Source organism: Platalea leucorodia, assembly GCF_965183815.1.
Source record: "Platalea leucorodia genome assembly, chromosome: 3".
NCBI classification, from domain to species: Eukaryota; Metazoa; Chordata; class Aves; order Pelecaniformes; family Threskiornithidae; genus Platalea; species Platalea leucorodia.
Genome location: NC_138825.1, coordinates 53,030,955 through 53,058,356, shown reverse-complemented (window position 1 = coordinate 53,058,356; position 27,402 = coordinate 53,030,955). Strand labels below are relative to the sequence as shown.

General features: G+C 42.2%; 2 protein-coding genes across 6 annotated transcripts in view; one reads left to right on the top strand and one right to left on the bottom strand.

Moving 5' to 3' along the window:
- Positions 1-17,525, top strand: part of MAP3K4 (mitogen-activated protein kinase kinase kinase 4) — a 73,654-nt gene extending 56,129 nt beyond the window's left edge. For 4 of the 5 annotated variants that reach the window (XM_082305955.1, XM_082305953.1, XM_082305954.1 and 1 more), the window contains 10 exons: positions 889-989; positions 2,131-2,211; positions 3,712-3,903; positions 4,598-4,668; positions 6,940-7,056; positions 8,574-8,733; positions 14,827-14,949; positions 15,503-15,609; positions 15,816-15,995; positions 16,974-17,525. In XM_082305955.1, coding sequence (XP_082162081.1) covers positions 889-989; positions 2,131-2,211; positions 3,712-3,903; positions 4,598-4,668; positions 6,940-7,056; positions 8,574-8,733; positions 14,827-14,949; positions 15,503-15,609; positions 15,816-15,995; positions 16,974-16,994 — 1,153 coding nt within the window. In that variant the 3' untranslated portion in view covers positions 16,995-17,525. Of the gene's footprint in view, positions 1-888; positions 990-2,130; positions 2,212-3,711; positions 3,904-4,597; positions 4,669-6,939; positions 7,057-8,573; positions 8,734-9,640; positions 9,842-14,826; positions 14,950-15,502; positions 15,610-15,815; positions 15,996-16,973 lie in introns of those variants that run through there. The other variant, XM_082305956.1, reaches the window with a different exon arrangement.
- Positions 17,526-18,744: 1,219 nt separating this feature from the next.
- The window catches only part of AGPAT4 (1-acylglycerol-3-phosphate O-acyltransferase 4), an 87,565-nt gene continuing 78,907 nt past the window's right edge, over positions 18,745-27,402 (bottom strand). The window contains exon 9 of the mRNA XM_082306314.1: positions 18,745-21,602. Coding sequence (XP_082162440.1) covers positions 21,511-21,602 — 92 coding nt within the window. The 3' untranslated portion in view covers positions 18,745-21,510. The remainder of the gene's footprint in view (positions 21,603-27,402) is intronic.

Sequence of the window (27,402 nt, the reverse complement as noted above, 5' to 3'; positions counted from 1 at the left end):
ACTTTCCAGTATTATTTAGCTCATACCTCTAAAGCATTATATTAAAGGAGGCATCAGTTACTGCTCTTCCCCACCATGCTTTAAAAACTGAAAGGGAGCCTTGTCCAAAAGGGAGTTACTGTAGAAGGACTTCCATGAGGAATTTATGGCTCTAAAACATGGGTGGATTGATTGATGTCTTGGGCTGGAGAAAGGTGCCTGAAGATTTAAGGATTTAAGACTCCTTTCTCTCAGTATTGTTTCCCTTTCTGTTCAGCATGCTTATTCATCTAGGTCTTATTCTGAGGTATTTAATTCTACGCTGTGCTGTCTGGAAAAGGTAGGGCCTCCAAGCAGTCAAGCTGATGTCATTTAACACTGTCCTTCCTGTCAGCTGGCCTGTGGCTCTTCCCACTAGTTTTAACTTAATGACCATGGACTACGACTGTATTTGCAGCGCACTAGGAGCATATGAATTCAGTTACCACCCTTCCTCCGATAATGCGGCTCACATTATCACCCAGCTGAATCACTTCTGATTGTGTATCCAAACGTGGCACCAGCTGCATCCTGCAGCAGCTGTCTTAATAGTATGTTACAAGGCATTAAAAAGGATTCTGTTGTTTTGAGCAAGTAACAGTTTCAAGTCATTTATGCTTTTGAAGCTTAGGATTTTTTCATAGAGTGGCATAACTAAAATTTTATAAAAAGTCTTCATTTGGGGGGGGGGGGAATAGCATAGAAAGGGCTTTCAGTTTACACCTCAGCATCAGTTTTTCTTTCATGTTACTGTCATGGTTCGTGTCCTAGGCTTCAGAGATTCTTTCTCTTTAAAACTGCAGTTAAATTGTCACTAGTAGTTATTTAGTGCAATGCTAAGTTAATTAGTACAATGGCTCTTTTTAACAGGGGTTCCAGTGTCCCTGAAAATGATCGACTGGCTTCAATAGCAGCTGAGTTGCAGTTCAGATCCCTTAGTCGTCACTCCAGTCCCACTGAAGAGCGAGAAGGTGATTGTCACAGTAACAGATTGTGACCTGGATGTGCAGATGATTTATGTCATTAACATATTTCTCTCTGTTCCCAGTTCTTACCCTTTCCAAAACCTTTTTTCACCTTTTCCCATTAAAAAATCTTAGATTTTTAACTTCTAGGCTTACATTGTCAGAGTAAGTTCTTCTGTTTTCAGACATATCCACTATTCTCTTGCCTTTCATATTGCTTTGGAATTGGACCTGAAGGAATTTCCTGGTGTTTACTAAGTTACAGTGTTCAGAATGAAATGAGTAACGTGATTGCTGAATTATATACCTCATTCAATAGTAAATTTCTAAATGCTGTTAATGAGGCATGAACTGGACCCATTAGGACAGTGAAGAGTTTTCTGTCCAGTTCTTTAACTACCACTGCAGTGTTCATCTTACAAATACTTGTTGTTATTTGAATCCTGGAAGAAGGGACAGGGTGTGTGACTTGATGTCCTGATCTGGGCTCTTCCTTCAGATTTCCTCAGCTCCTGTATATGTGGTGTTTATTACAAATACCTTGAAACATTGATTGTTAAGATAGTGTGTTCTGTGCAAATTAAAATGAAGTACAAAATACCAGGTGAAGCAGAGTTGATATTGTGGTCATCCTGCAAAATGAAGTGGATTTCGAAGAAAGAAATGCCTTAAAAATTTATACTAAGAGGTGTGGGGGATTTTGTTTGTTTGTTTGTTTTTTAGGCAGATGTTGAAAATACTGTCTGCCTCATGTTTATTCCCTTTTTTATTTACCTGTATGAATGGGAAACTGGCTTAGCTGGGAATGAATACAGGTCTTTTTCTAAGGAACCTTAGAAGATTGTTTTCATACACGTTTCTTACATATTTGGTTCTGAGTGCCCTGACTTGAAGTGCTTCCCTCAGTTGTGGAAGGAGATCTCTGTTCCTGTATAAATGAAATCCTATTTCAGAATAGCTTTCATAGTTTGTTTTCTAAAGCTAAGTCATTTTTGAATTCAAGAGCATGCCTTGCTATATGGTTGCCTCATATACTTGTAGGGTGTATTAGTCCTGAGATGTAAGATCTCAGCTTCTGCTGAATATAGTGGCGTAATCCTTAATATGAGATAAAGCCACTTTTACGCTCACAGTATTATTTCTCTAGAACCATCGTATCCAAAAGGAGATTCGAGTGGCTCGTCCCGACGGAGTTGGGAGCTCAGAACATTAATCAACCAGACCAAAGGTAGGTGTTTAGGAGTCGCTATAATGTAATGTCTATTAAACTAGTGCTGTAATAAAAGGTTGAATCTTAATGCTGATTGTGAAGAGGTTTTCACAGCTTTGTACACAGGAAGGGAAAAAAACAAAATCCTGATTGCAGATAAAAGATACTGCTAACAAAATCACAAGGTGTACTCTCTGAGGTAGGAGTAATTAAGCTTCAGAAAAGTTACATCTTTTCAGTTTCTGAAAGATACTAGGAGTGTTCTGCAAAATGAGTACATTTATTACTATAGGAATTGCAGAAGTTTGCTGTCCCTATTCAGTGCCCAATTATGAATTGCATGACAGTAGGAGGCACATTCTCACTTCCCAAGATCTCTCCCCAGTGTCAGATTTTCTTATTTTGAGTGTCTTAACAGCAGGTGATCCTATACTGTTTCCCAAATTAAAGGCTATTATGGAGCCCCTTCCTCTCTGTCCTGCTGCTTATTCTCATGAAACTTAAAGTTACTTTATTACTTCTGAGACTCCTATGCTGTACAGATATATACATGTAGCTTGCTTGCACATGTTCTGGCAGGGTGGAACCTCATGAAACATTAGAAAAAAGTTTTCTGTCACATAAAAACTGGTCTCTCATTATGTGGCTCAGACAAGTTACGGGAAGAACAGCAAATTTTTTTTCTGAAATCCAGAAGACGAATTGAGTTTGTTTAAACTAGAAAAGAAGAATGAGGGAAAACTTGAAAATTTCTAGGAAGAGTGCTTCACTGGGAACTGTTTTTACTGTCCACTGTGAATAAGACAAAGATTTGGGTTTAAAACTACAGCGAGGCAGATTTAGTGTAGATGAAGTGGTATTAATTATAGGTGGGCAGTAGAATATATCATTTGGGAGTATCAGTATCTTCATCTTTGGGAGGCTGGTAGAAACAGGTTAGACTACTGTCTGTGAACAGTGACAGATGTGTAATTTTTGTGCTTTAGAAGGAGGGGATAAATTAATGTCCCCCTGACATTTCTTCCAGCCTCACTCATTAGGATTCTGTTTAATGATAAGACTTGAAAGCTGGAGTTACCTAATACCTCTAAATCTTTGAAATAACAGATGCTATGAGTTTTCCAGGAAACCTCTCGTATCTCTGTAGAGCAAAACCTTACCTGTCCTTTCCTTGGTGCTCTTAAAGACCCTAACATATTTCCACTATCTGTCGGTGGTTAGTTACAGGCCAAATGCAAACAAGTGCATTGCATTTCATACATTTAATTTCCTTGAATCAAGTAAGAGATGATTAGAAAAGTGCCAGCATTCTCATTTTACTTTAGTTTCGTATGTGATTCACAAGTGATAGTTTCATATGTGATTGCTAAAATGTTTTATTCTTTTCCTACATCTTAAATTAGACTCACAAAATAGTTGTCTTCTAACTCAGGTCACTTCACATGATATCAAAAGGTAACAAAATATAAACACAGCGAATATTTCTCAATCAAGGAAATTGTTCATCACTCTTTTTAGACACCACTTCCAAGCAAGCACCGATTGAAGCTGTTCAAAAGTCTGTTCAGTTGTTTGAAGAAAGGAGATACAGAGAGATGAGGAGGAAGAACATCATTGGCCAAGTTTGTGACACACCGAAATCTTATGATAATGTCATGCATGTAGGTTTAAGAAAAGTGACTTTCAAGTGGCAGAGAGGAAACAAAATTGGTACGTTCATTATACCTTCATTTATCAGGCTAAAATACCAAACTTAGTATTTTTGAAGGAAATCTAAGACTATCTTTTGAGATCTTGGGTCTCCGCATAGATAGTATCAGCTATACTGAAATCAGAATGTTAAAATAGAAAATACTGTTGCAGCTAGGATTTCCTTTCTGTAGAACTTCAGTGAAGTTTTCACTGGTCAAATAACAACAAAGAAAGGAGGAGAAGGATTTGGTTAGGACAATTACTTAGGTATGATCCTGCGATTCCTGCATGTGTTTAACCCTATAAAATGTTTGATGAGTTCTGCTTTTGGAAGAACCAGAAATATGAGTGGAAATGAGCACAAACTCTGGGATTTGTTTAATTCACCAATATTGTTGTTGTTTCCCCCATATGATCATTGTTTCCTCTCTGGTTTGGGATTTGTGGAGAAAATGCTCATATTTATGAGAAGTTTTCTTTCAGGTCAGCCTGTTAATGTAATGTTTTTACTTTTAATCAGCTTGAATTCAGGACTATGAATGTAGTATTAGGTGTTACAGGATAAAAGCTACTTGAAATTTTAAATGAAAATAAAGGTAAATAACATTGGCAAGCTCAGTTTTCAGTCATGTTTTCTTATTGCAGTTGATGTACATGTTGCTTATTGAATGTAGTGTAACTAATTTTTCTTATTTTCATTTTAATTCTGCAGGTGAAGGCCAGTATGGGAAGGTCTATACCTGTATCAGTGTCGACACTGGAGAGCTGATGGCTATGAAGGAAGTGAGTACTCTGTATACTACAATCACTGCTGCCCTTGTTTGTTTTTTCCAAACCAAGTGTGCACGATTTAGGGGGCATTAAGGATTTCTGACCACTGTTGTTAGCTAACTGGGAAAGGATGGGAAGACAAATTGCTTCTTCATGTAGCCACCTCTGCTATTATCACATGTTCCTCCTTAAGTTGCTTAAGCTTTTTCTTTTCGGTTTGCAACTTTCAATTTAAATGTATGTAAAATAGATAATGTTTTTTTACTAATCTGATAGGGATGTTGTGAACTTAAGGAATGCTTGCTTAATATGTGTGAACTCTCATTAAGAGATCTTAAATTATTAGTGAAGACTGTACACAAACTTATATTTTACTTTGCAGTATTTCATCTCACATTTTATTCCTTTTTTCTTCATTCCTTAGAGCAAAAGATAGGAAGTGTCACATCAGATGTTTTTCAGCTTCTCCTGTAGTTTAAGTGAGCTAGGCTGAGTCACAAAACTGTTGACTAACCTGGTGGGTACAGAAAATTTAATTTTCAGGATAGAAGTAAGTAAAGCTGTGTAGGCGTAGAGATCCATTTTCCCTACAGCACCTTGTTTTTTAACATATTTGTATTGTTTAGTTTTATTGCATTTCTACATCTTCAGACAACTGCGAGCATCAACTGTTTGCAACAGTTACCATGCCAGCCATTTGATGCTAGAGCAGTTACATTTTATGAGCCAGTTCTTCCACACACACAATATGTATGTGATCTCAAAGGTGTGGAAAAGCAAGACTGGGCTTGTGCTTAACTTCTTGTACCATACTCATTCACTAACTAACTAATACCAACACTGGAAATTTTGTTGGTGGTGTGGTTTTTTGTTTTTTTTTTTCTTTTCCTCCCAATGAAATAACATTTTCCACCCATCAGTAGCACTCTGTTTCTGGAATTCAAAGCTGCTTTCTAGATGCAGGTGCTTTTTACAGATCAGCATGTGTGCGCTCTTTAGCAGAAGTTCAAATAAGTTCAATGGACCTTGTTTGACAGACACTTCACTAGTAGGCTAAATATACAGTATGCTGCCTTTTCCTGTAGTATTTTTAACTTCCAGAATTATTTCACCAAGAAGCATTCGCCGCCTCCCCACCGTGGACTTAGATGCAAATTGTTTGCAACTTCCAAATAAAAGGCTTTTCTGGATTTCCTTAAGAGTACCTTGGGAGAAGATTTTATTTACTTATTGTTAAACTGGTTAAAAACATTGAATTCCCCGCCCCCTGAGATTTCTTCAGACTTTACTGTCTTAACTACAGTGTCATTAAAATATCCACAAATTATAGTGGACAAGCTTTACTACAAATACATAGTATTGCAAATTTGAAGTGTTAGGAAATATGTAAAATACTTTAATGTCATTTGTCACCTTTTTGTAATCTCCATGTATTTAATTATACCACTGTTTGAGTACAAACTGTATCCTGGAATTGTTATACAGAACAAAACAATCATAACATCCTAGCAACCAAAGGTAAAATATGTGCATTTATTTCTCTAGCAGTTGCCCTGTACTCAATCAATGAAGTTTCTGCGTTCTACCAGTATGGTAAAAGTAGCGTCTTCCATAACTTGCTGTGCCTTTTGCTATCTCTGTGTGAACAGAAGCTTTAAATCAGTTTTTCAGAAGACTTGATAATTTTGTCCTCCGTGGAAGAACCCTCACAGCATATTGTAGGAGAACTAATGAAAACCTGTTTCTTTCATCAAAACCTTTATGATGGTATTTGTTCCATGCCACACCTTCTCCTTGCAGCTGCCTCATTCTCAATGAAGAAACCCCTCAAAGAAGTCCCTTAGAATCTCCGTTGATGAAGTACCTGGCAACTAGTCTTTCTTGAATGATAGCTCTCACTGATGTTACTTTCAGATTCTCTTGTACTGTGTCTATCTACCGCGGTTAAGTTAGAAGGCAAGCTCGGAAGAGATATATATGTGCACACATGTGTGTATTTATACATTTAAGTAACAGCATTTTGCTCTTGAAGTTTATAAATCATCACATTTGTATGTAATTTTCCAAAAATAGTTTGGTGTTCTTCTTTGTTTAAGTTTGGGGATGGAAAGGTGCTATTTTGGGGCTTTTTGTGTGATGATGCTGTTTAAAAAAAAAAAAAAAGCTTTTTAGCTGTTTTCTGGGTTTGGGTTTAGGATGGGTTGTTTGGTTTTTGTTGGGAGTTTTTTTTGTTCCTTAGTAATTCGAAATAGTGGCAAAATAATGAAAAAATCTTTCTTGCAGATAAGATTTCAACCTAATGATCACAAAACCATCAAAGAAACAGCCGATGAACTGAAGATTTTTGAAGGCATCAAACACCCTAATCTTGTTCGTTATTTTGGTGTGGAGCTCCATAGGGTAAGAAAACATAAATGATTGGGGCTTTTTTATAGAGCAGAGAGGAAATTTTAAGAAGCTTTGGATCATGGAGGTTTTACTTGGGAACATTCTAGTTTAGCTTAATTGTCTGGATATCTCTGTGAATTGCACTGTGTCTTTATTCCTCTGAATGTTGAGGTCTCCGAAACATAGTTCGGAGAAATTTTTTGGAACTGGTACATAAACAGAGAAGGTTCAAAGTAAGTGAATAGAACGAGTAATGCTGGAGCTATTCTATGCTGCTACTCCGTTTAACTGCTCTAAAAGCGAGCTATATCATATACGGTATGGTAACTCTTGCACATAGATAAAGACTAGACAGCCTAAAACCCTTCACTGTTAGCAGCAAAGATTGTACCAGTATCTTGTTGATTCCTGGAAAAATTTTGTGCTGGCGTTTAAATCTTGATGCCAGACAAGTATCTTAAGGAAGCAGATCTTTTGGAATTTAGCTAGCATCTCTTCAGAAGGAAAAATGAGTGTTCTTGCTTGAGCAGCAGAACTAATGAAGCCTGGTTTTCTTACGGAGCTGGTTTCCAGAGTTGCATGCTGAGAGACCCTACTTTTTATTACTCTCTGCTTCCCACGTGCCCTTTCCGCCTCCCCCTGTGAGTCTCAGGTCCTTCCTGTCTCTGCCTGGTGAGGTGGGCAGGGAACAGGATGCCTGGTGTCTGGCTGGAAGGCGGGGTGTGGTTTTGGCTGATTTGCTCAATGTGAACGGGTTGATTTGCTGACCCATTGCTGGTTTAGAAGGGGACAAAGGCTGCTTTCTGTCTGCATTTCTTTACTTGGGGACAGAACTTCGGGTGTCTGTGGCACTGGGTCATTGGTTTCTCAGGCTGGTTCTAAGAGCTTAGTGTCTTTGCCATCTTTTTGTATGAATTAAGTCTGGCTGAAATTGGCTGGGCTTGGAGACAGAGAAAGGGAACAAGAACCTGAGTTTTCCTTGAAGTGAGTTACAGTTGGCATGCTTGTTCAAGCCACAGACAACAACAAAAAACCTGCCCTCCCCAAGCAATCAACACATGATATTGCAGGAACTGGGAGAGAGAGAGGGGAAAAAAAAAAAAACAAAAACAAACCAACAAGCTCAAGACATCATTTTACCTTTTTTCTAAATACGCAAAGGATCTTTTTGTATTTCTGCACAATATACCTACAAGATTTCCAGAGTGCTTTTTTGTTGATGCCAAAGTAACATATTTTATACCACCAAATAGTATCAGTTACATACAAATGATGCAGATAGACATGTAGCAAAGATTTTCCATAGCTGTGCAATAGAATATATTAGGTTGAAGCCTGCCCAAGAGAATAGAGTTCTGAGGAGATGATTTATTACATATTCCATGGTAAGAGGTACTTCCATTAAAACATTAGATGGTACTTCCACTACTCTTTTCACAAACAATGATGGATGGAAGGAAAACTTGATCCTTATTCAGTGGTTAAAAAAAAATTAAAACCAATGAAATCCGGTTTGGTTCCCACAACAGGAAGAAATGTACATCTTCATGGAGTACTGTGATGAGGGCACTCTGGAGGAGGTATCAAAACTGGGCCTTCAGGAGCATGTCATTAGGCTCTACACAAAGCAAATCACGATTGCTATCAATGTACTACATGAACATGGTATTGTTCATCGAGACATTAAAGGTAATGTTAACCAAAAAAGGTAATGTTGTTGTTTCAGTGTTGTAGATGAGGGTGGGGGGGAGTGATGGGGGACATATTTGCAGATTTAGCGCACATTATCTATATAACCATTAAGTGTATAAAGCCTTCCACCCATTTTTCAGTTTTCAATTTACAAGTTATTGGCTAGTTACGTGCTCCTTTTTAAGTGTAGAACATGAAACATGTTCACAGTTGGCATTGCAAACTCATAAATTCTGCCCGTGATTTATATAGTTTCTGTAGAGGTTGTTAAGATTGTTGGGGATTCATCCAAAATCAAATTTTGGTCCTTATATTTCTAGTACTAATATACTGATTTATGTAATGCTGTAATTTCTTCTCCTCTGTGGAAGAAGCAGTGGTGTTTCTGGGAGCTGACAAGCAGTGTACAGTGCTAGAGTTGTTCATCAGAACTTTTCCTTGTGATTTCCATTTTTCAGAAGAGTTTTAGGATTTCGGACAAATGGTTGATTAAACATAGTCATAAAAGCCTTGTTAAAAGAAGTTAAAGGGATATGGCAAAATTACTTACCTAGTGGGTTTTTTGCCATATGTTTATCTACTCACGCCTGGCTCTCAGCATTTGCTTACAAAATGAGCAGACTGGAACTACAGTAACTGAAGGGGGGTTGGCTTTCACATTTGCTTAAGGCACCCAGCGTCAGTCCACATTTCACATTCATTTTTCTTTTCCTGCGCCTTCCAAGAACATCCTCCATGTCTAGTTATCTTGTTTTTGTTAGTCTGGCATATTTTGCTCACCTGTGGCAGAAACTGAACAGAAGGCAGGGGAAACAGTGCACACAACGTGCCCTGCGAATGCTCATTTTATGACAAGGCAGTGCAACCCAACGATGCTGGGTTTCTATGTCCCTCTTGCTCACAGGGTTTTGAATCACCGCAGCAGTGTAGGAGGTTCCCAGTTGCTCTTGGTCCTTTGGCCTCGTGCTTCTCATTTGGGAAAAGAACTATCTACGATCCAGAGGCCTCCCACCCAGGTAGGCCACTCTTGAGTCAGTTTTGGCTTTTTTTCCTGGAAAACACTTTCCCTCACTCCCATTCCCCAGCAATCTTGCCTTTTCTGGTTCTCCTTCCTGACCAAAGGTTTCTCTCCAGTTGTGGATTTCCCTCCATGCTTTTCACAGTGCCCTCCTTGCCCTTTACTTGATCATTCCATATCCAGGTTCTGCTTAGCTGGATTACGCTCTCCTGGAAGCTCGTTGTGATCAAAATCCAAGGCTGGCTGACAGGGATTTCTCTTTTTTTTCTTTCTGACAGCTGCTCTGTCATTGCCGATTTCTGGACATGTTTCCAAATAGGTCTTCCTCTCATCAGGGAAATGCAGTGAAGTAAGAAGAGCTGTTTAACAGAACTGTAATGCTATGTTATCTGAGGGCATTTCTGTTGCAACAGGTTCCTCATACCAAAGGTTGGGATGTTCCTTGAGAATAACAGCAGCTGTAAACAGAGGGTCACTGCAGACACATCTGTGTATAGACCTTCCTGAAACTTAATGACAGAATATGAAGACAGACCACAGCGGGTATTTTTATAAAGGATGCCTGATGTTACATTGGAAATCTCTCGCTCTCTGTCTCCTTCTGTGCTAACACTGCATCCCCAAGTTTTCAGGCTAACAGCGGTAAAGAACAGTGGTTTTACTTTTAGCTCTCACGTAGTCAGGTACCCTTATTTTTCTGATAGGGAAGAATGATAATACGTCATTCAGGCTGTTAAAACTGCTTTCCTATGGAAATCTCGCTGTCAGATCACACTAGATCTCTCATGGCCAGTTTGCTAAACGTCTCTGTGGATATGTTTCTTTCAGCAGCAGATAAGCAATTCTTAGAGTAATTGTTTGTATGTGTCCCGCAGGTGGTGTCTGCAAGTACCTGGTGCTCAAAAATTGAGTCTTTTGGTTGGTAGTGTCCACTTGTGCCACCGTTGTCTTTCAGCTGCTATTATGCCATCCAGTTCTATGAGCGTAAAAGCGAGACACAGCTACCTTGAATCCTTTTTCAGCCCTTGGTTGTGAGAGCAAACTGAGGGTGGTGTTGGCTGGTTGTTACACTTGGCTGCACTGGTTTTTATTAGTCTCCATCCATGTGTAAAGTAGTTGGTGCTAGTATGTAGCAGGTGTCGAAGTCTTTTGGGATACTGTTTTAATCTCTATTCTGGGTACTAGATTTTAACCCCTGTGGCTAAGCCCAGATTCCTCAACTATAATTACTTCACTTCTTGCAAGGAAGCTGTTCTGCTCAATGATAGAGAATGATGGAATATTTAATGCTGAAGGGAACCTCTGGACATCTGTGGTTGAGCCCTCTGTTCAAAACAGGGCCAACCTCGGTATCAGATCCAATGTCAGATTAGATCAGATTGCTCAGGACCTTGTTTAGTTGAGATATGAGTATCTCCAGGGATGGAGATGCCCTTTTCTCTGGGCCCTGTCCCAATGACTGACCTGTCCCCATTGTGAAAAACTTTTTTCCTGATACCTCCCTGGAATTTGCAGAGGTTGCTATTTGTGTCCATTGCCCCATATCCTTTCAGAGGGTGCCTTTGAGGAAAAACTCGGTTTCCATCTTCTTGATATCCTCCCATTACACAGCTGAAAACAGCAATAAATTCACACACACACACACACACTCCCCCAGTCTTCCCTTCTTCAAGCTAAACAAACCCATCTCTCATCCTCTCCTTGTACGTCGTGTGCGCCAGCCCTCTGACCATCTTGATGCCCCTCTGCTGGGTTTGCTCCAGTATGTCAATGTCTGTCTTGTGCTGGGGAGCCCAAAAACAAGACACAGCACTCTAAGTGTGGTCTCGCAAGTGCTGAATTGAGAGGAATTAATCACTAAGGTCATGCCTGCTGCTTTCTGTCTGGGAGAGAAGGGCATATTCCTGAAGAGTGCTTGGATTGCTTTTTCAGAATGAGTACAGAAAATGAAGGGGTTGTATCTGAAGCTTCACTAAATCAGAAACCTGTGAATGAGACGCTCCAGACCAGGAAGTCTTCATCAAAGTGTTATTGTCCTCGTTAACTTTGTCGTTAGCTCAAAATTTCTGCCATTCCTGCCTTCATGTCTTCATGATGAGCACAAGGGAAGGAAGGTCATCCAACAAGAGATGGAAGGCTGTTCAACAGGAGACTACGGGCACGTGTCATGCTTTCTAAGAGACTGAGTAAAAGAGGATGGTAAAGCTGATTTTCCCATCAAAGGGTAGCATTTGGCTTGCTGCTTTCTTCAATGAATTTGGCTGCTGCACTGCTTAAGTACTAGCTGAGGAATGTCTATGAGCTGCCCCTCTTTGTGGAATTATGCCACAGTCTTTAGTGGGGCTTTTGGTACTGCTCCTCAGACTCACAGTACTTACACCAGCACCTTTGGAATATCACGCTAGTCCAGTTTTCATGGAGCTTAATATGGGGCTGACTTGGCACAGAGATACAGGGCATGAAACTTCAGTTTAAATGCTTTGGGTCATAGCTATTGCTTTCTCTAGCAAGGGTACAGCTTTTGACATTTGCTCTTTGTTTTCAGTTTGCCCAGAAGGTCTTGTGGTATAAATGGCAGTAGGGTTGTGCAGAACTGGGCCACCTCTTGCCTCTGCCAAGCACGTCCAATGAAAATGCTTTTGATAGCCTATGGGTAGGAGGAGAGGAGGAACAGATGGGTGTGCCGTGCCTTTTTCCTGTTTTAGCCATGGTCTCCAGTTTTATTTTGCTTGTTAACCATGCAGATATGATAGGAATTTTGTTACATTCCCAGTCACATTAACTGTCAAAGGTAAAAAGGATCAATCATCCTCAAAGTACTGCCCTTGTGTCTCCTGTTCTCTTACCCAGGTCCTGCTGGATTCTGTGCAGGCTTCATCTAGCAAGATGACCCTTTTTAAAGACTCCTTTTAGAGCTCGGTCTTGTTCTTCGAAACAGAGACTTTCACAGTAACATTTGTGCTAAAATGTCATTACTTTTTTAAAGGGAGAAACTTTGATTTGAAAGGCCTTGTAAGTAGGTTCTGAAGTGTATTAAACCAAACTATCACAGTAGCTTTAGATTCAGTCAGGAGAGAGATCGTTGCACTTCAGCTCTGCCAGTTTCCACCCGCTGCAGTAGTCAGAAACCGCTTTGTAGCCTTCCATGAAATTTGCATGTTGCTTTCTTGAGGCATGGGAACATAGGTTTCCAAGACATCCTTGTAGAAGGGTTTGCTAGTGATGGCCATTTTTTCCTAAGCTCTGTGTGGGCTAAGTGCATCTGCTTTCTATATGGCAAGTAATTGCTTGCAAATCATTAGAAAAAGAGAAGCTGTGGGCAGTAGTTCAAAGGAAGAAGTTGCTGATAGGGTAACTGTCACTCTTCTAATGCATTGCCCATATTTAGTGTCCCATCGAGCTGCCTTCTTATACTGCTTTGGTGTGTTTCTGGATTCTCTTTCGTTCAGGGAGCTGAGGGATGGTCTGCCCAGCTCCATTGCATGTGCCTGTGACTGCAGGGTGACTCTGGACACCTATGTCCCTCTGACGGCAAACTGCAGAACTGAGTATGTGCAGGCACCGGAATGCCAGGAGTGGAAAACTTATGGACACAATGTGCGGAAGAGTTGTATTTACTGAAAGTTAATTCTTCTTTCAGAACTTGTAAAAGGCTTACAGTAATTAAAAGTTGGAATTTATTTCTGTTAAAGATTTCTCTCCCCCTTTTATAGTGCAGTTCTGTGCAACACGTCTTGGGCTAAATAAATCTTGCTGTAGTTATCAAGCATTCTCATAGTAGTTAGAGAAGCCCTTTGAGAAATGGGCAGGGTTTTGGCATCATTGACCTGCACTGCCTTTTTTTCACTTGAGCTTTTTGAAGGTTCTTTTTATTTTCCATTAATATCTTGGGGATGCCCAGCCAAGCTAACTGGAAAAAGTGATTAACTAAGAAAACATAACAAAAAGGAGGAGCAGCCAAGAATCCCTGCACTGACCTGTGTTCAAGGTGGAAAAAAAGTGAGAAACTTGAAGGTTGTATTCAGATGAGCCATTTTTGAAAGAATCTTCTGTGCGACATGGGAAAAGGCTGTGTGTAACGAAGCCTCCAACATTTGCCTACTCCTAGAGTAGGCAGGCATTTTTGTTCTGTTCATCTTTCCTCACGAGAGATCACAGCTCAAGCTGTATTTCTTCCAGGTGACTCCTAGCAACCTACTTGTGGTTTTGTTGTGATACTTGCAGAGCCCAGGGTTTGGCCTGACACGTATAGTGAGCTCCTTCCGCTCTACCTGTTTTCTGTTGGCTGTCAACATGTGTTTTGGCAGGATGCTGAATGAAAGAAACCCACTGGTTATCAAAACCATGTGGCTCATTTTGCAGTGTTGTATAGAGCAAGCGACTTGAAGCCAACTGCACGTTCCCCTTGGAGATTTTCAACTATGCTAGGGAAATTTTTTCTAGTGTAAGCTGGCAGTGTAGCCAGCTAGTGTAACAGTAGCCCTCCTCCAGAAATCCTTCTGGAAGTAGAGCACAATAGGAGTGGGCATTTGGTAAGTACATGTAATAAAAAGCTATAAGCTCCATTTCGCAAGCCTGCTGTGATGACACTGCTGTATGATATCATCTGTTTTGACTCAGCAGAAATGAAAAGATGGCTAGGGGGAGGTGTGCAGCAACGGCCTCTGCCAGGAAGCTCCTTAAGGACAGGTGTTCTTTCACAGTGCAACGCTCACAAGGATAAGCCCTGGAATTCATAAATTCCTCGAGGAGTATTTTCATAACGAGGGTGTATGGAAAGCTGAGGAGTTTGCCTGCCATACTGCTTTGTGTTTTGAACACTTCTTGTTGTCAGCTTCTAGTAGACTTAGCGTTAACACAAACCCACCAAAAACCCTGTTGGCTAATGATAGCGTACCCTTTGGGGAACATCGCTAATGCTATCGTACTCCACGCTTAATCCACAGGTAAAGATCTAAGTGCCAATTCAGCTATTATCTACTGTGTAACTTCCAGGAGTGTATCGAGAAGCCCTCATTCCTCAATTCAGCACTAGTTTAACAAGTGTTACTGTTTTTCGTTGTGTTTCCTAGGAGCCAACATCTTTCTTACCTCATCTGGACTGATTAAACTAGGAGACTTTGGCTGCTCAGTGAAACTGAAGAACAACACCCAGACAATGCCTGGAGAAGTGAACAGTACTTTGGGGACTGCAGGTGAGGAAGCGTGTGCTAGGCAGGTACTTGTCTAGTTACCGTAAAAGAAGATACCTCTGCCGAAAGTCCGGGCTGGAGTAAAATGATATATTTCAGGGAAACTTGCTTTTACCTTAGCTAGTTAAGTGTGCTTTACGTCCAGAAGCCAAAACAATCAGTGAATGATGTAACTGGGAAGATAAAATTGTACTTGTCTGGTAACTAGAAAGATAATAGAGCTTGTGTTTTCTGGGCTTATATACTTCTCTGGAGCCTTACTGAAACAGTACTGTTCTTACTGAACAGCTGCTTAATCTATGTTTCAAAAATGAAAATAGCTGAAAGCACGTACTGTACCAGCATTTTCACTATCACTTTTCAAACTGTAAGACAGTTATGCTGCAAATGTGTCAAAAAACCAAGAAGCCAGCACAGGGCAAAACTTTGCAAGAAAAGCTGAGTGGCAGTTCATTACAGGTGTATTGAAAAGCACTTGGTTTGCCCAGTTAATCACTTAATGTATGCTGTTCCTTCTACTGTATGAACTGATGACATCCTATGTGTTGTTTCAAAGCGTACATGGCTCCAGAAGTAATTACTAGAGCTAAAGGAGAAGGGCACGGACGTGCAGCAGACATCTGGAGCCTGGGCTGTGTTGTTATAGAGATGGTCACCGGCAAGGTAGGGATGTTTCGTGTACTGAATGAGTGCAGACTGTTCTTTTAGCAGTTTCTCTGCAAATTCTGGTCCCGCTCCCACCAATTTGTCACACTTAAGTCTGCAATTACTGGGGTGGTTTTTAATTTCCTGGGGTACACAAACATATGCTGTTGGATAGCAAGTTACTTGCCAGACCTTGTGCTTAGCAGTTCTGTTACCTGTTGCAGAGGCCTTGGCATGAATATGAGCACAACTTCCAGATCATGTATAAAGTGGGGATGGGTCATAAGCCTCCTATTCCTGACAAAGTGAGCCCAGAAGGGAAAGACTTCCTTTGCCACTGCCTGGAGAGTGACCCAAAGATGAGGTGGACGGCCAGCCAGCTCCTCGATCATCCTTTTGTCAAGGTTTGTCTCGTGGCTTTGGCTACAAAGACTGTAGATGGGAATCGGAAGCAGCTTTTAGTTGGCTTCATCATTTGCAGCTGTGTCGCAGGGCTGTGCATCGCGGTGGGAGGCTGCTGTCAAGTTGATGCTGTCCAGAAAACAAGGTTCGGCAACTTTTCAGGAGCAGATGTGATATGGCTAGCAAACATTTGACTAAAATGTGTGTGCCCCATGCAATAAACTTTCACTGCTGTTTCGAGATGCGTTATCTTTATATTAAAAAGACTTGGCAAACTTACTTCAACTCAGTGGTAGTTAATTGGATCTGGAGGGCTATGTGCCTAAAGCTTTAGCGAGTTCATATGCACGGGCTTCTGTAATCTAGAGCTAAGGGTCCCCTCCATAAAAACCCGAAACAAGCACATGCTTGAGAACTCCACCATCCTTTGCTGCAAGGGTCTGCTTGTCTTTGAAGTTCATACTTAACGTTAAGAAGTTCACATTGAATGTTTATCTGGCAATTGGCATAACAAGCTGCAGTTCTTAAGTGAACTTTGGTTCAATTCTTCGCTTAGGAACAGGCAAATATTCACAGCTACAAATTTAGGTGTATTAGTAACTTCTTTTTTGAGGAAATAGGAGCACAGTAGGTTATTGAATTCTGTCCCATTTTCCAGCATGAAGTTGTTCAGTTTGGTATTCTGGTTCAGTAACAGCGGGTTTGGGATCATCATACCCATCCCTCTCGTCAGCGCAGCTGTAGCCAAATCCCGTCCATCGCAGAGGCAGAACGCTGCTTCAGGCACGCAAGAGTTGCATGGTGACAGTGGAAGCATCCATAGCCATATATAAGTAGCTGTAATTCATTATCTGTGTAAGAAGGGAGAAAGAAGAAAGCTTCAAAGATGTTCAGCGAAGGTGCTAAAGAAATGGATCTGCTGTCATCTTCCTGCTGCAACGGGGAGACAATTGAATTAATTGCCTTTGTCCTCTTCACAGGTTTGCACAGACGAAGAATGAAGTTATTCAATCATCTCTGGCCTTTTTTATTCTGGCAAGATATCTTTTAATCACTACTGTATGTAATATTTACATAAAGACTGTGCTGAGAAACAGTATAAAAGTTGACCTTACGAAGACTGCACAAGTGACGAGCGTCACTTTCTCTGCTGCTCCTGTATGTTTTACTTGGCACATGTTGCTCCCGTGACAGTGTCCGCAAGGTGGAAGAAGCTGCATGTTTCAGTGAAAGTGCCATTACTACTGTATATGGACCATACCTTTTTTTTGTTCTTTCTCCTGTTTCTCATTTGATTGAGAACTGTAATGTTAATATGTAGTATTTTTGAACTCTTTAGGTTCAGAAAAATGCTGTAGTGTTATCAGGCGTTATGGACCTTGTTTTTTAATCTGTTTGTTGAGTGCACTGACTGTGAACTTTTACTGTTTTTTGTTTATTTGTTTTTTGGCAAGCTTCAGATTTGTTATGCACAAGGCTGATTAATGAAATTTTAAAAAAAGTTTTTTCTCAATAAATGGTTTATTTTAGGAGTTGTTGGTGAAGGGTTTTTCTTCTGAAAATAAATATGTGGGGTCGTGTCACATTTTAAACTTACTTTCTTCAATGCTTGTTTAAGAAAGACTGCTAAGCTAACCTGACTGGAATAAGCTTCTCTTACATTGCAGTAGGCAATGTTTTGTCAAGTTCAAGATGTGTAAGAAAGAAAGAAGCATCTTACACTGCAAAAGTGATTGATAATTAATAGAATTGAGGTCCCCCCTTCATCCTCTCCCAAAGAAATAAGGTGATGTGCAATTCCTGACACTCCCTATTACATATAAGGGATAGGGTCACGGTCTGAAACAACTTTATTCTTGAATGCGAGTACCGCAAACAGGGAACGGTCTGCATGGCATTTCTGTGGCCAAGAGGGGAATCCGTTAAGATTATTCTTGTGATCTGTTTGGCAAAAACAAGAACTTCATGTTAAGAGCATTTTAAAACTGATCTCTGATCCTGGACTTTGATTTCCCCCCCACCCCCCAATTGTCATCAGTCTCGGAAAACGGAGAGAAGTCAGAAGTGGTTAGCAATTAGAAGACACAGTCTGCAACACGATCTAATTAGATTGTTTTGTTTGGCTTGCTGTTACAAACAGATGACTGACTGACTTAAAACTGTTACTTGTAAGCATATGTAAGCTGTTAAATATTCCTGTTACAGCTTTAGAGACCTTAAAATGGGTAACTTAGAAAGCAGAGAACTTGCTTTTAATTTTTGACTTTAGAATGAAGTCCTGTCTTTCCTCTTAATCCACAAATCCTTGGTTTGTTAGGGTAGCTTTTAGCAGCTGGGTGAGCTATTGAGAAGGTATCCTGAAATCTGACATTTACATCTAGAAAAGCATGAGCCTCACTGTGCAGGGCACCAGTGCGGTGTATCTAGGCTCTCAAAAAAGACAATGCTGAATTTAAACAAAGACCTTCCCTTCTCTTCAGTTCTCTGTTTTCAGTTATGATAGGAGGGGGAGTCATCCTCAGCACCTGCCTAGGAAAGCACCTGCGGCACGAGACCCCCCGGCCTGCTGTGTGCCTCACGCCGCGGTACACCAGAAGCAGCCGAGCAGTCTGTGTCCTCACGTGCCTTGTTTCAGGTGCCCTTGTACACAAACGGGAACTGCAGCCAGCTTCCAGGAGTCGGGATAAAGGTGGAAAGTAAACGCTTACTGCTTCATTGTTGCCGACCAAAAGAAAACTCGTTCACTGCACGTCAGCTTTTTGTACTTTTATTTTTGTATAAACAAATGTTAAGACTACTTTTGTTAAGGCAGTTGTAGACCATACAGTTGCTTGTGGGGACAAGGGGCAAACGCTGCTTCCTGATGACGTATGTCATTCTTTTAATACAGTGAACTCGACTAGTTGAACTTTGGCAAGTACCACGAAGCTTTCTCTGTCTGCCAGTGAACGCTGGAAGGGCCCAGCGGTGCAGTCCTTGGGCGCCGGGGCTTCTAGAAGTGCTTAGGAGGACGGATCCAGGAGAGGCGTGTTTGGCCCTCGGCGTGTTCTAAGGGTTGGTCCCAGGGAAATGGGTATGAAATAGTCTCAGTACTCTTTCAGAAGTATTTACGTGTTTGCTATTTTCCTCTGGGAGAAGTGGCACTGCATGCAGTTGGAAAAGAAAGGACTAAGGTTCGTAAGGAATGTTAAATGTCTCCCTACCAGCATGTTAAATCAGTGGCTCTTTAAAAAGGCAAAAAAGCTAGTCTCTATCACTACATGAATAGGTATTTGCTGCTCAGAACTACTCACCTGTGCGTATAGGGTTTTACCACCCTGAGAAAAGCCCACTGTGTCTGCCAGGTAAGGTTTACAGGAAAATGCTAGAAATGCTAGCTTGGAGAGAGCTTTTCCCTCTCCCACCCCCACCCATTTTCCAGGTCTTGTGTACAGTGTCTTTAGGCCTGGCTCATTAACCTGCCTAATGCGTTACTACGGGATAGCTGGGCCTTCAGACACTACTACCGGTTATAATCTCAACAGTGGAAAACGGAGTATTGTTTTAGCAAATAGAGGTGCAGGGCATGTGCTTTATTAAGAAAATAGCTGTATAAGCATGGCAGTATTCTCTGATCTCAGGCTCTATTTAATTCATGTGTTCAAAAACTACACTAAAGCCCACACACGTTCATGACATCATACAACCTATTCCAGAAGGCTTCAGAGCATAGGGGATGCATGCGTACACAAGAGGGGGTGGGGAAAAAAGCCCCAAAACTAGTCCCTCACACTTCCCAAGGCCTATTCCTTCCTTCACGTTGTAGGTTTTGCTGCCTCCACTCTCAAAAAACTTTACTGACTGCCCCATGCAAAAAGCACTACCACACCTGCTCTTTAGGTGCTGCGTATTAAAAAGAGTAGTTGCTAGAAGATCTGATGTACTGAACAGCAAATGCATATTTCACAGAGTGATTCCTATTCTGTTGTATTAGCCCCTGTTTCTTCTGGCCTCAGTTTTATTATAGGAAAAAAGAAATATTTTTTATACCAGCTGCTAGAACTCGGACTGCTCACTTTCTTCTCTAGAGACACAGGGGCTGTTCATTCCTAGACTATCACGGTTTAGTCCTGTGTGCCATGAAAACGTACTATCATTGAAAGTGTCACTCAATCCCCACTGCTCAGTATCTTTAGATTTTGAAAGTTTGGGTGTTCTTTCAATCACAAGGGGTGGTAGCTGGAAGTCCCCTCTTTTCCTTTTTTCTTTTTTTAAACAAGCTTTTTAGTAACTTGCACGCCCTTAACTCTTGAAGTTTAAAAACAAAGAGGAGGATGCCCTGGAATCAGTACAGGGACGTCAGAGCAACACAGTTTTCCCGAGGGGCTTGATTCTAGTTTTATTTGATTCCGAAAGGTGTCAAAGCAAGTCCAGACAGCTGTAAAAAACCTCTAAGCCACACCACTGCCCTAGGTCTCTCTCCTACTTCCCCTCTTCTCCCCAAAAGAAAAGCAAAGGATAATTTAAGTATTACCTCAGGCTGACTGTTACGAGGCACCATGTAAACTAATTTATCAGAAAAGACAGACAAGCAGATTAATTGGGATCACAACGGTATGGGTGTGGGGCATAACTTTTAATGCACGCTTTGCCTTACTTAGTTACAGCATACCCAGTTGTTTTGTTTCCACCATTGTTAGGAAGGCCTAGAATTTTAATCAGTGTTTAAAGCTGAAAGGAATTTATTACCTCAGTTTTTCCAAACTATAAATGGCATTTACTCTCAAAAGAATTACAGGTTTCAGCTATCCCTCTGATATATTGCCTGGGGAAAGATGGTGGGTAACTTAGCTCTGCTCAGGCCACAGGGCCAAATTCCACCCCAGGTTATGCCACTGCAAGGCTCCGATCTAACAAATGGGGCCCTTAGCCAGGGCCTGGCTGAAGTTTTCAAGGGCCCATGTGGTGCACGCTGGGGGAATAAGTTTTAGATGTAGAAGAACTCTGCTGCGAGTCTGCCAGTTCAGTAGAGCTGCTTCAGTCCAATACTGGTATAACCAAGCAGAGCATCTTACTGATTTAAACACTGACAGATTAAGGTTGTTAAACTGTTAACATGTGATCTACACAACTATCAAGTTTAGTCATCTCATAACAATCTTCTGACATTTATCCATTCCTTAGAGCAAGTTAAGAAAGATAAAGCCTGTACCTCTGGTTAGTTTCCAGGTAGAGTCTCATCATACAAGCACATTGGATTTTTTTTTTTTTTCTTCAAAACTTAAGACACTTCATAGGAAAACAAACCAACCAAACAAATGCAAACCTGTTGTGGAGAGTATACGAAGAAGTGCATCTTTCAAGCATGTCATCCAGCCCAAACCCCCAGAGAAAAATAACAGGAGCACAAATTCAGATATGAATGGCGATTGCTCATCCTACCCTTCCTCTGATCTCACTTGAAGGACCATGATATGCACTTAAGAGTTTTCAGAAGTTGCATTTGTTCCCTTTGGATTGAAGCAGTCTCTGAAGACACTACATTTGTTTCTGCTTGTTGTCATTGTTGCCATAGGTGGAGCCCTTGTTAATTTCTGTAACGCCTATCATCCATCTGACACCAACAGAAGCTGCAAAATAAATAAAAATGGAGTTAAAAGCTGCTTGCAGACAAAGACTGAAGATCTGTACAGGTGTACATCCGTACAGCGTTTCGGAAGAGACTAACAGTGTTCTCAGCCTTACAGCAGCACAGCATTAAAGGTAACTCCCTGTACTTGACCTCTGACGGAAGGTACGCCCCCGCGCCCCTGTATCAAGTAAGTTGCCCGCACTATTTCCTTAAGGAAGATCCCAGGTTGCTGGGCTCAGGCACATCCTCTCCCGCCAGCAGGGACGATGCTACGGGAACCAACACAAGAGTAAGAGGCACAGGCATGATGTGCCCAGCCCTGTTAAACCTTAGACACGGCTGGCTGTGAAATGGGGGTGCGCTGGGGCCTCCTGGTGTTACCTGGCTCCCAGGAGTTGAGTGACAAAATACACTCGTGTCCGCTCGTGAGGCGTGACAGGGGAAGGGAATTCTGCCTGCTTTCAACAGCCTCCGTGCCTGGAAGAGCACAAGCACGTGCAAGGGCACTTCAGATCTCAATTAAAAAAAAAAAGTAAGTTGTGGCATTTTTTAACTACAGCTCATGAAACAGTCCATTACAAGAGGCCAGATTACTTTAAAATACTTTTATAGTTGATTTAGTGGTAATAAATCACCACGCACAGGGATTTTTTTTTTAATAGTTTATTTGTAGTGCCTGAAATGACTGTTTAAGTTAAACACAACTTAGCCTAAGCCCTCCCCTCACAGGTTCGGTTTTTTTTTTTTTTGGTAAAGGGGCTCAGCTGCCCAAAATCTATTATTCCCCAAACTTCTCCTCAGCTACTGTACATATCCAGAACTGCCATGCATCTTTCAGACCTAAACCTACTTGGGAGTCACAAACACCATCCCTCTGCACAGAACGCTTTTTCCAAAAAACACCCAAGAAAGCCACGAACCTCCCCTAAGCTTCCAAATCCCAGTTTCTTCCTAACTGATGGTGAAAAGGCTCAGTCCTGTTAGGCACTCTAAATGTCTCATTCCCATCAGTCTTTCTTTACCTCTCTAAGATGACCCTGAACCATTCCTCACCAGCCAAAGGACTCTTCACGGTGAAGTCAGAGCCTGAGATCACCAAGAGACTCCAGAGGCTTCACGCCACTACCAGGCATCGACTGCCAACAGCAGGGCTGCTACAACACCCTGTGACCTGGCGTTTGCTGCCCGTCAGCACAGGAATGGGAGAGGGCTGTCAGCTGGTAACCAGTGCTGCCCTGTGCTGTACCAGTTGCTTGTCCAGCTGTAACCTGGCGCTACCACATCAACCATGCAAAACCATCACTTTTTTTAATAGCTACTTCTCTCTTGTGCTTCAAGCAACCTGTTCTGAAGTGGAGCACAGATTATTGACCAAATGTTATAACTAATCAGGGCAACTTGAAAAAGCTAAATGTATTATTTAAGTAAGAAGACAGATGATAGGCTAGAAAGCAGCTCTGCAGAGGAGGACCTAGGCTTCCCGGTAGATGCCAGCAGTGTGCTCTTGTGGGAAAGGAGTACAACACTGCCCAGGGCTGCATTAGGAAGAGCATTTCCAGCAGGTTGAAGGAGATGATCCTTCCCACCCTGCTCAGCACTGGTGGGGCACATCTGGAGTGCTGGGTCCAGTCCGGGCTCCCCGAGACAAGAGAGACACGGACATACTAGAGCGAGGCCAGTGAAGGCCACAAAGATGATTAAGGGAGGGGAGGGAGCATCTTTCATATGAGGAGAGGCTGAGAGAGCTGGGAGCGTTCATAGCCTGGAGAAGAGAAGCTCGGTGTGATCTTATCAATGTGCGTAAATATCTGGTGTAAAGCAGACGGAGCCAGGCTCTTCTCAGTGGTGCCCAGTGACAGCACAGAAGGCAATGGGCACAAGCTGAAACTCTGGAGGTTCCCTCTGAGCAGAAGAAAAAAAGGAAGAAAATCTTTACTGTGCAGGTGGTTGAACACCGGCACAGGCTGCCCAGGGAGGCTGTGGAGTCTCCATCCTTGGAGATATTCAAAACCCAATGGGACACAGCCCTGAGCAACCTGCTGTAGCTGACCCTGCTCTGAGCTGGGGGTTTGGACTAGATGATCTCCAGAGGGGCCTTCCCACCTCAGCTATTGTCTTCTGTCTGATTTGCTTGGATGAAAGGCACTGTGTATTTTCTCCTTTCAAAATACCAGCACTTGAAAACAAACCAATCACCTACAGACTCGTGTTTTGTAGTATGACAGTAAATTAAGTGACAGTTTTTAGAAGTGCAAGTGGTAACTGGATACCAGAGATGAGTCACACATGATGTGAGACAGCAATGGCTGAACAGACAGTGGTGCAATGGGGAAGCTGGGCTGCCCGTGGGGCTGCCCTCGGGTCACCTGGATGCCGAGACACCAGGAAAGCAGGGCCCTCTCACAGGCGGAGAGCTGCGCAGGGAACAGCCCAGAAAGGCAGGTGGATCCTAGGGAGTTCACTGTCACTTACGCTCCACTGTTCGTCTGTGAATGGAAACGCACACAACTGGGACAAGTGAAGGGTTTCACTCTCACAAATAGAAAAGAAAAAAACACTTCTGACATTGAAGTAAGTGGCCACAAGCTAGGGAAGACAAGAGGAATATCCAACATGTAGCCTGCAGTCTGGGATCATAACATAATAGTAAGCATGAAATCATTAAGATCTTAACCAGAAGGGATAGAAACAGCATCTGGAGATGGACACAGAGCATAAATAAGAGCAGCTGTTATAGCAACCACACAGCACACTGGGGATTTCATCCAGTTCCAAGAATGCCACTGCCTGGACACCAAAAAATACCTAGTTCAGCAGTTCAGATTTTTTTTTTTTCTTCTCCTTTGCTCCCTGGCAGAAGCTGCCACTGCCTTTCTGTCCTCATTTCACCCTGCCGCCCTCAGCACCCTGGGGAAGGCAGGCTGCAAGGAGAAGGGGCCGCTCATGTTTGCCAAGCCTGTGGAAGCAAAGTGGGGATAAGTGCTGAGGTGCCTCAGTAGTTTCTCCCTGCACTGCCTGCCTCCTCTCCACAACTCTCCTGGAGCCTTAGGGCATACCTGAGTGATACCGTCATGTTTAAGGATTTATTCTGCTGTTGTTTTAAATACAACTATAGTAAGGGGAACTTAAGTTTTTTTACTACAAGGAAGGGGAGAAAGGGAGATCAAGCAGGAATTGTGCCTAACCTAATCAGCTGTGAGAGTTTAAGCCCACCCTTAGAAAAGCAGGAGAGAGAAGTTATCAGCTGAGGCATCCCTGCACTGCTCCACAACAAACTACAGAAGGTAACTGAGCGCCTGCCATCTTTCTGCCCATCATTACCCACCAGCCAAAAGATGCAGGAGGTTGCTGAGGATCTGCTCTGCCTACCAGAGTGCTGGGGGCTGAGGGAGGGCTGAGCTAACACAAATCGGCAGAGCCAAAAATGTGCTCCCTTTCTTGGAACATTTTTAGCTCCAAGAAAACCACCACCTCCACACATAGTACCACATCCCTCAGCAAAACCTTAGCTCAGAGCAGAAGATTTCCACCTTTTCTCTCACACCTCAGGATTTCTTCTCATCTGTTACCTGGGGTTTGTACCACACAGCAAGTGCTATAAGCAGCACAGCAAGTAGGGGCATAAAAATTTCCCATACGTAGTCTGCTGTACACCTGAGTTATACAGGTTATACATTGAAATGAAGATTTGTACAACTAAAGCTTATACGAATGGTAGAAATTGCCATTGAGGGCCTATCTTACATACTATAAAGGAGAAGAAACAAGCAAGTAACAAAAAAAATACCAGTTTGGGGCGCCAGGCTGAAAGGCCAGATTGTCTGGCAGCTCCACCAACAGGCAGAATCAACCCAGGCAGAATCCTGCGCAGGGTTTATATCCCGTTGCAGAACTCGCTGCAACACTGCTGGCTCACGCGCCCCTCACCTTCCACTCCTCGCAGCCTACGGGCATCAGCAGCCTTGCTGCCCAGATCGCATCATGCTCCAACCCTTCGGTCCACCCTCTGCACTTGGACACTGTCAAGTCACCAAGGACTCACACTCATGGTTTGTGCTGCGATCTGTGGAAACACGTTTTCTAATAGCACTGTGCACGTACCGTTGAGCAGACATACAACAGCTCCTGCAGAATCAAAGCTGGCTCATCACTACTTACGCTTGGTTCAAATGAAATACTGCCCTCATCTGTAACTGAAACTTAACCGTTGGCCCCACGCCATAAACCCAGATGCCATTACGCTTTTAGCATTAGACATGGAAGAGCTACTTCTTCATTTAAAAGCCAAGAGAAGCGCTCTCATCTTTTGCATATGGAACTAACAATCCGCTTTTAACTGCTGTTGACAGCTCTATAATAACGTACTTCTAGAGCATGAAGGTTGTCCTCTTCAACACAAGTTACCAAAACATGAAAGGCAACCTAACGCTGGGTTCTTTGCAGCCAAATGAGATTGGGGAAGTAGGAGGAGGAAAAAAAAAAAAGAAGTTGCTGTCAAATACAAACACTGACATTTGACAGACTTGCGCACAGCTTTAACACCAAAATATCGGCCCTGAGTTTCAAATAGCAGTTGTGAGTTAAGTACATAAATCTCTTGCCATGTGTCCTATGAAACTAAAGCCAGTTTTCAAAAGAGACTTTTGTCCCTCAAACTGCTTGAGCATTTATCCTCTGGAGCAGGGACTGCCTTGTGTTGGTTCAAGTAGCATCACAAAGGGCTCCTGGTCCCAAACCGGTAGTTAGATATTAGCACAATGCAATGATTATTATGAGTATAAATAGCCAAACTGCTGCACAACAAAGCAAGACGGGATGGCTCAGCATCCTCAGTATAAAGAGGAGACATCGTTTATTTAGGGCTGAGAGTGTTTGAGCTGAACCAGCAGAGCTATATATACATTGGTTATTCATTCCTTGGATCCGAGAGTTAGGGTCTGAGGGATTACAGTGCTTTCGCTCCAGCTTGACCGCCATGGGGCATTTCTCTTGCAGTTCTTTCCACCTGAACAGCCAGTTACTTACAAGCCACTAAGTGTTTTACTGGAGAGCACAATTAGCAGAGACTGTCTAAAAGACAAATGACACTCTGAAAACAAAGCAGAGGGCACCAGGTAAAAGGACCTCCTAGTTCCTCTGCTCTTTCCTATCATAGAAGGTTTAGGAGTATCTCGTGCTATCTGCACCTATGCTAATAAAGGTAATGTTATCAGGTACTGAAATCTGCCCTTAGAAACAGGAATCTACTTATAATGGGCTATTAGGGACTGGGATAAGCTTCCCAATCCTGGAGTATCAGGTGAGCTGTCAAATTGCCATATAAAAAAATAACGTCCCAAAGCTACCTATGCTGCCTCAGTTAACAAACAGAGGGAGGAGGTCTACTAGGAGCAATGTGAAAAGGCGATTTTATTACCTGATCACAATGGTAAATAAATCCCTCTGATTTACAGAAAAAGCTTCTGCTTACATTGTTAAGCCAGCAGGTACCAATCACTGCTCACTGGAAAAGACAGCAAATACAGTCCTCTCTGCTTTGCTACGAACTGGATCTGCCAGGCAGACAGTTCCAACTGGCACCAAAAGTCACAACCTCCAAGGTACATTTGTGTTCATCTACTGCTACCTCCCAGCCACTGCAGAAGTCACTTCTGAGACCTTGCCTAAAGCTGATGCAAAATAAAATACTGGTTGTTCCTCTCTCAGAAGATGGCTGCATCACTCCCAGGACATTCATGACAGAGATACCCCTTAGGATATAAAACACAGTCTGGGGAGAATGGCCTTGCTACAGAAAC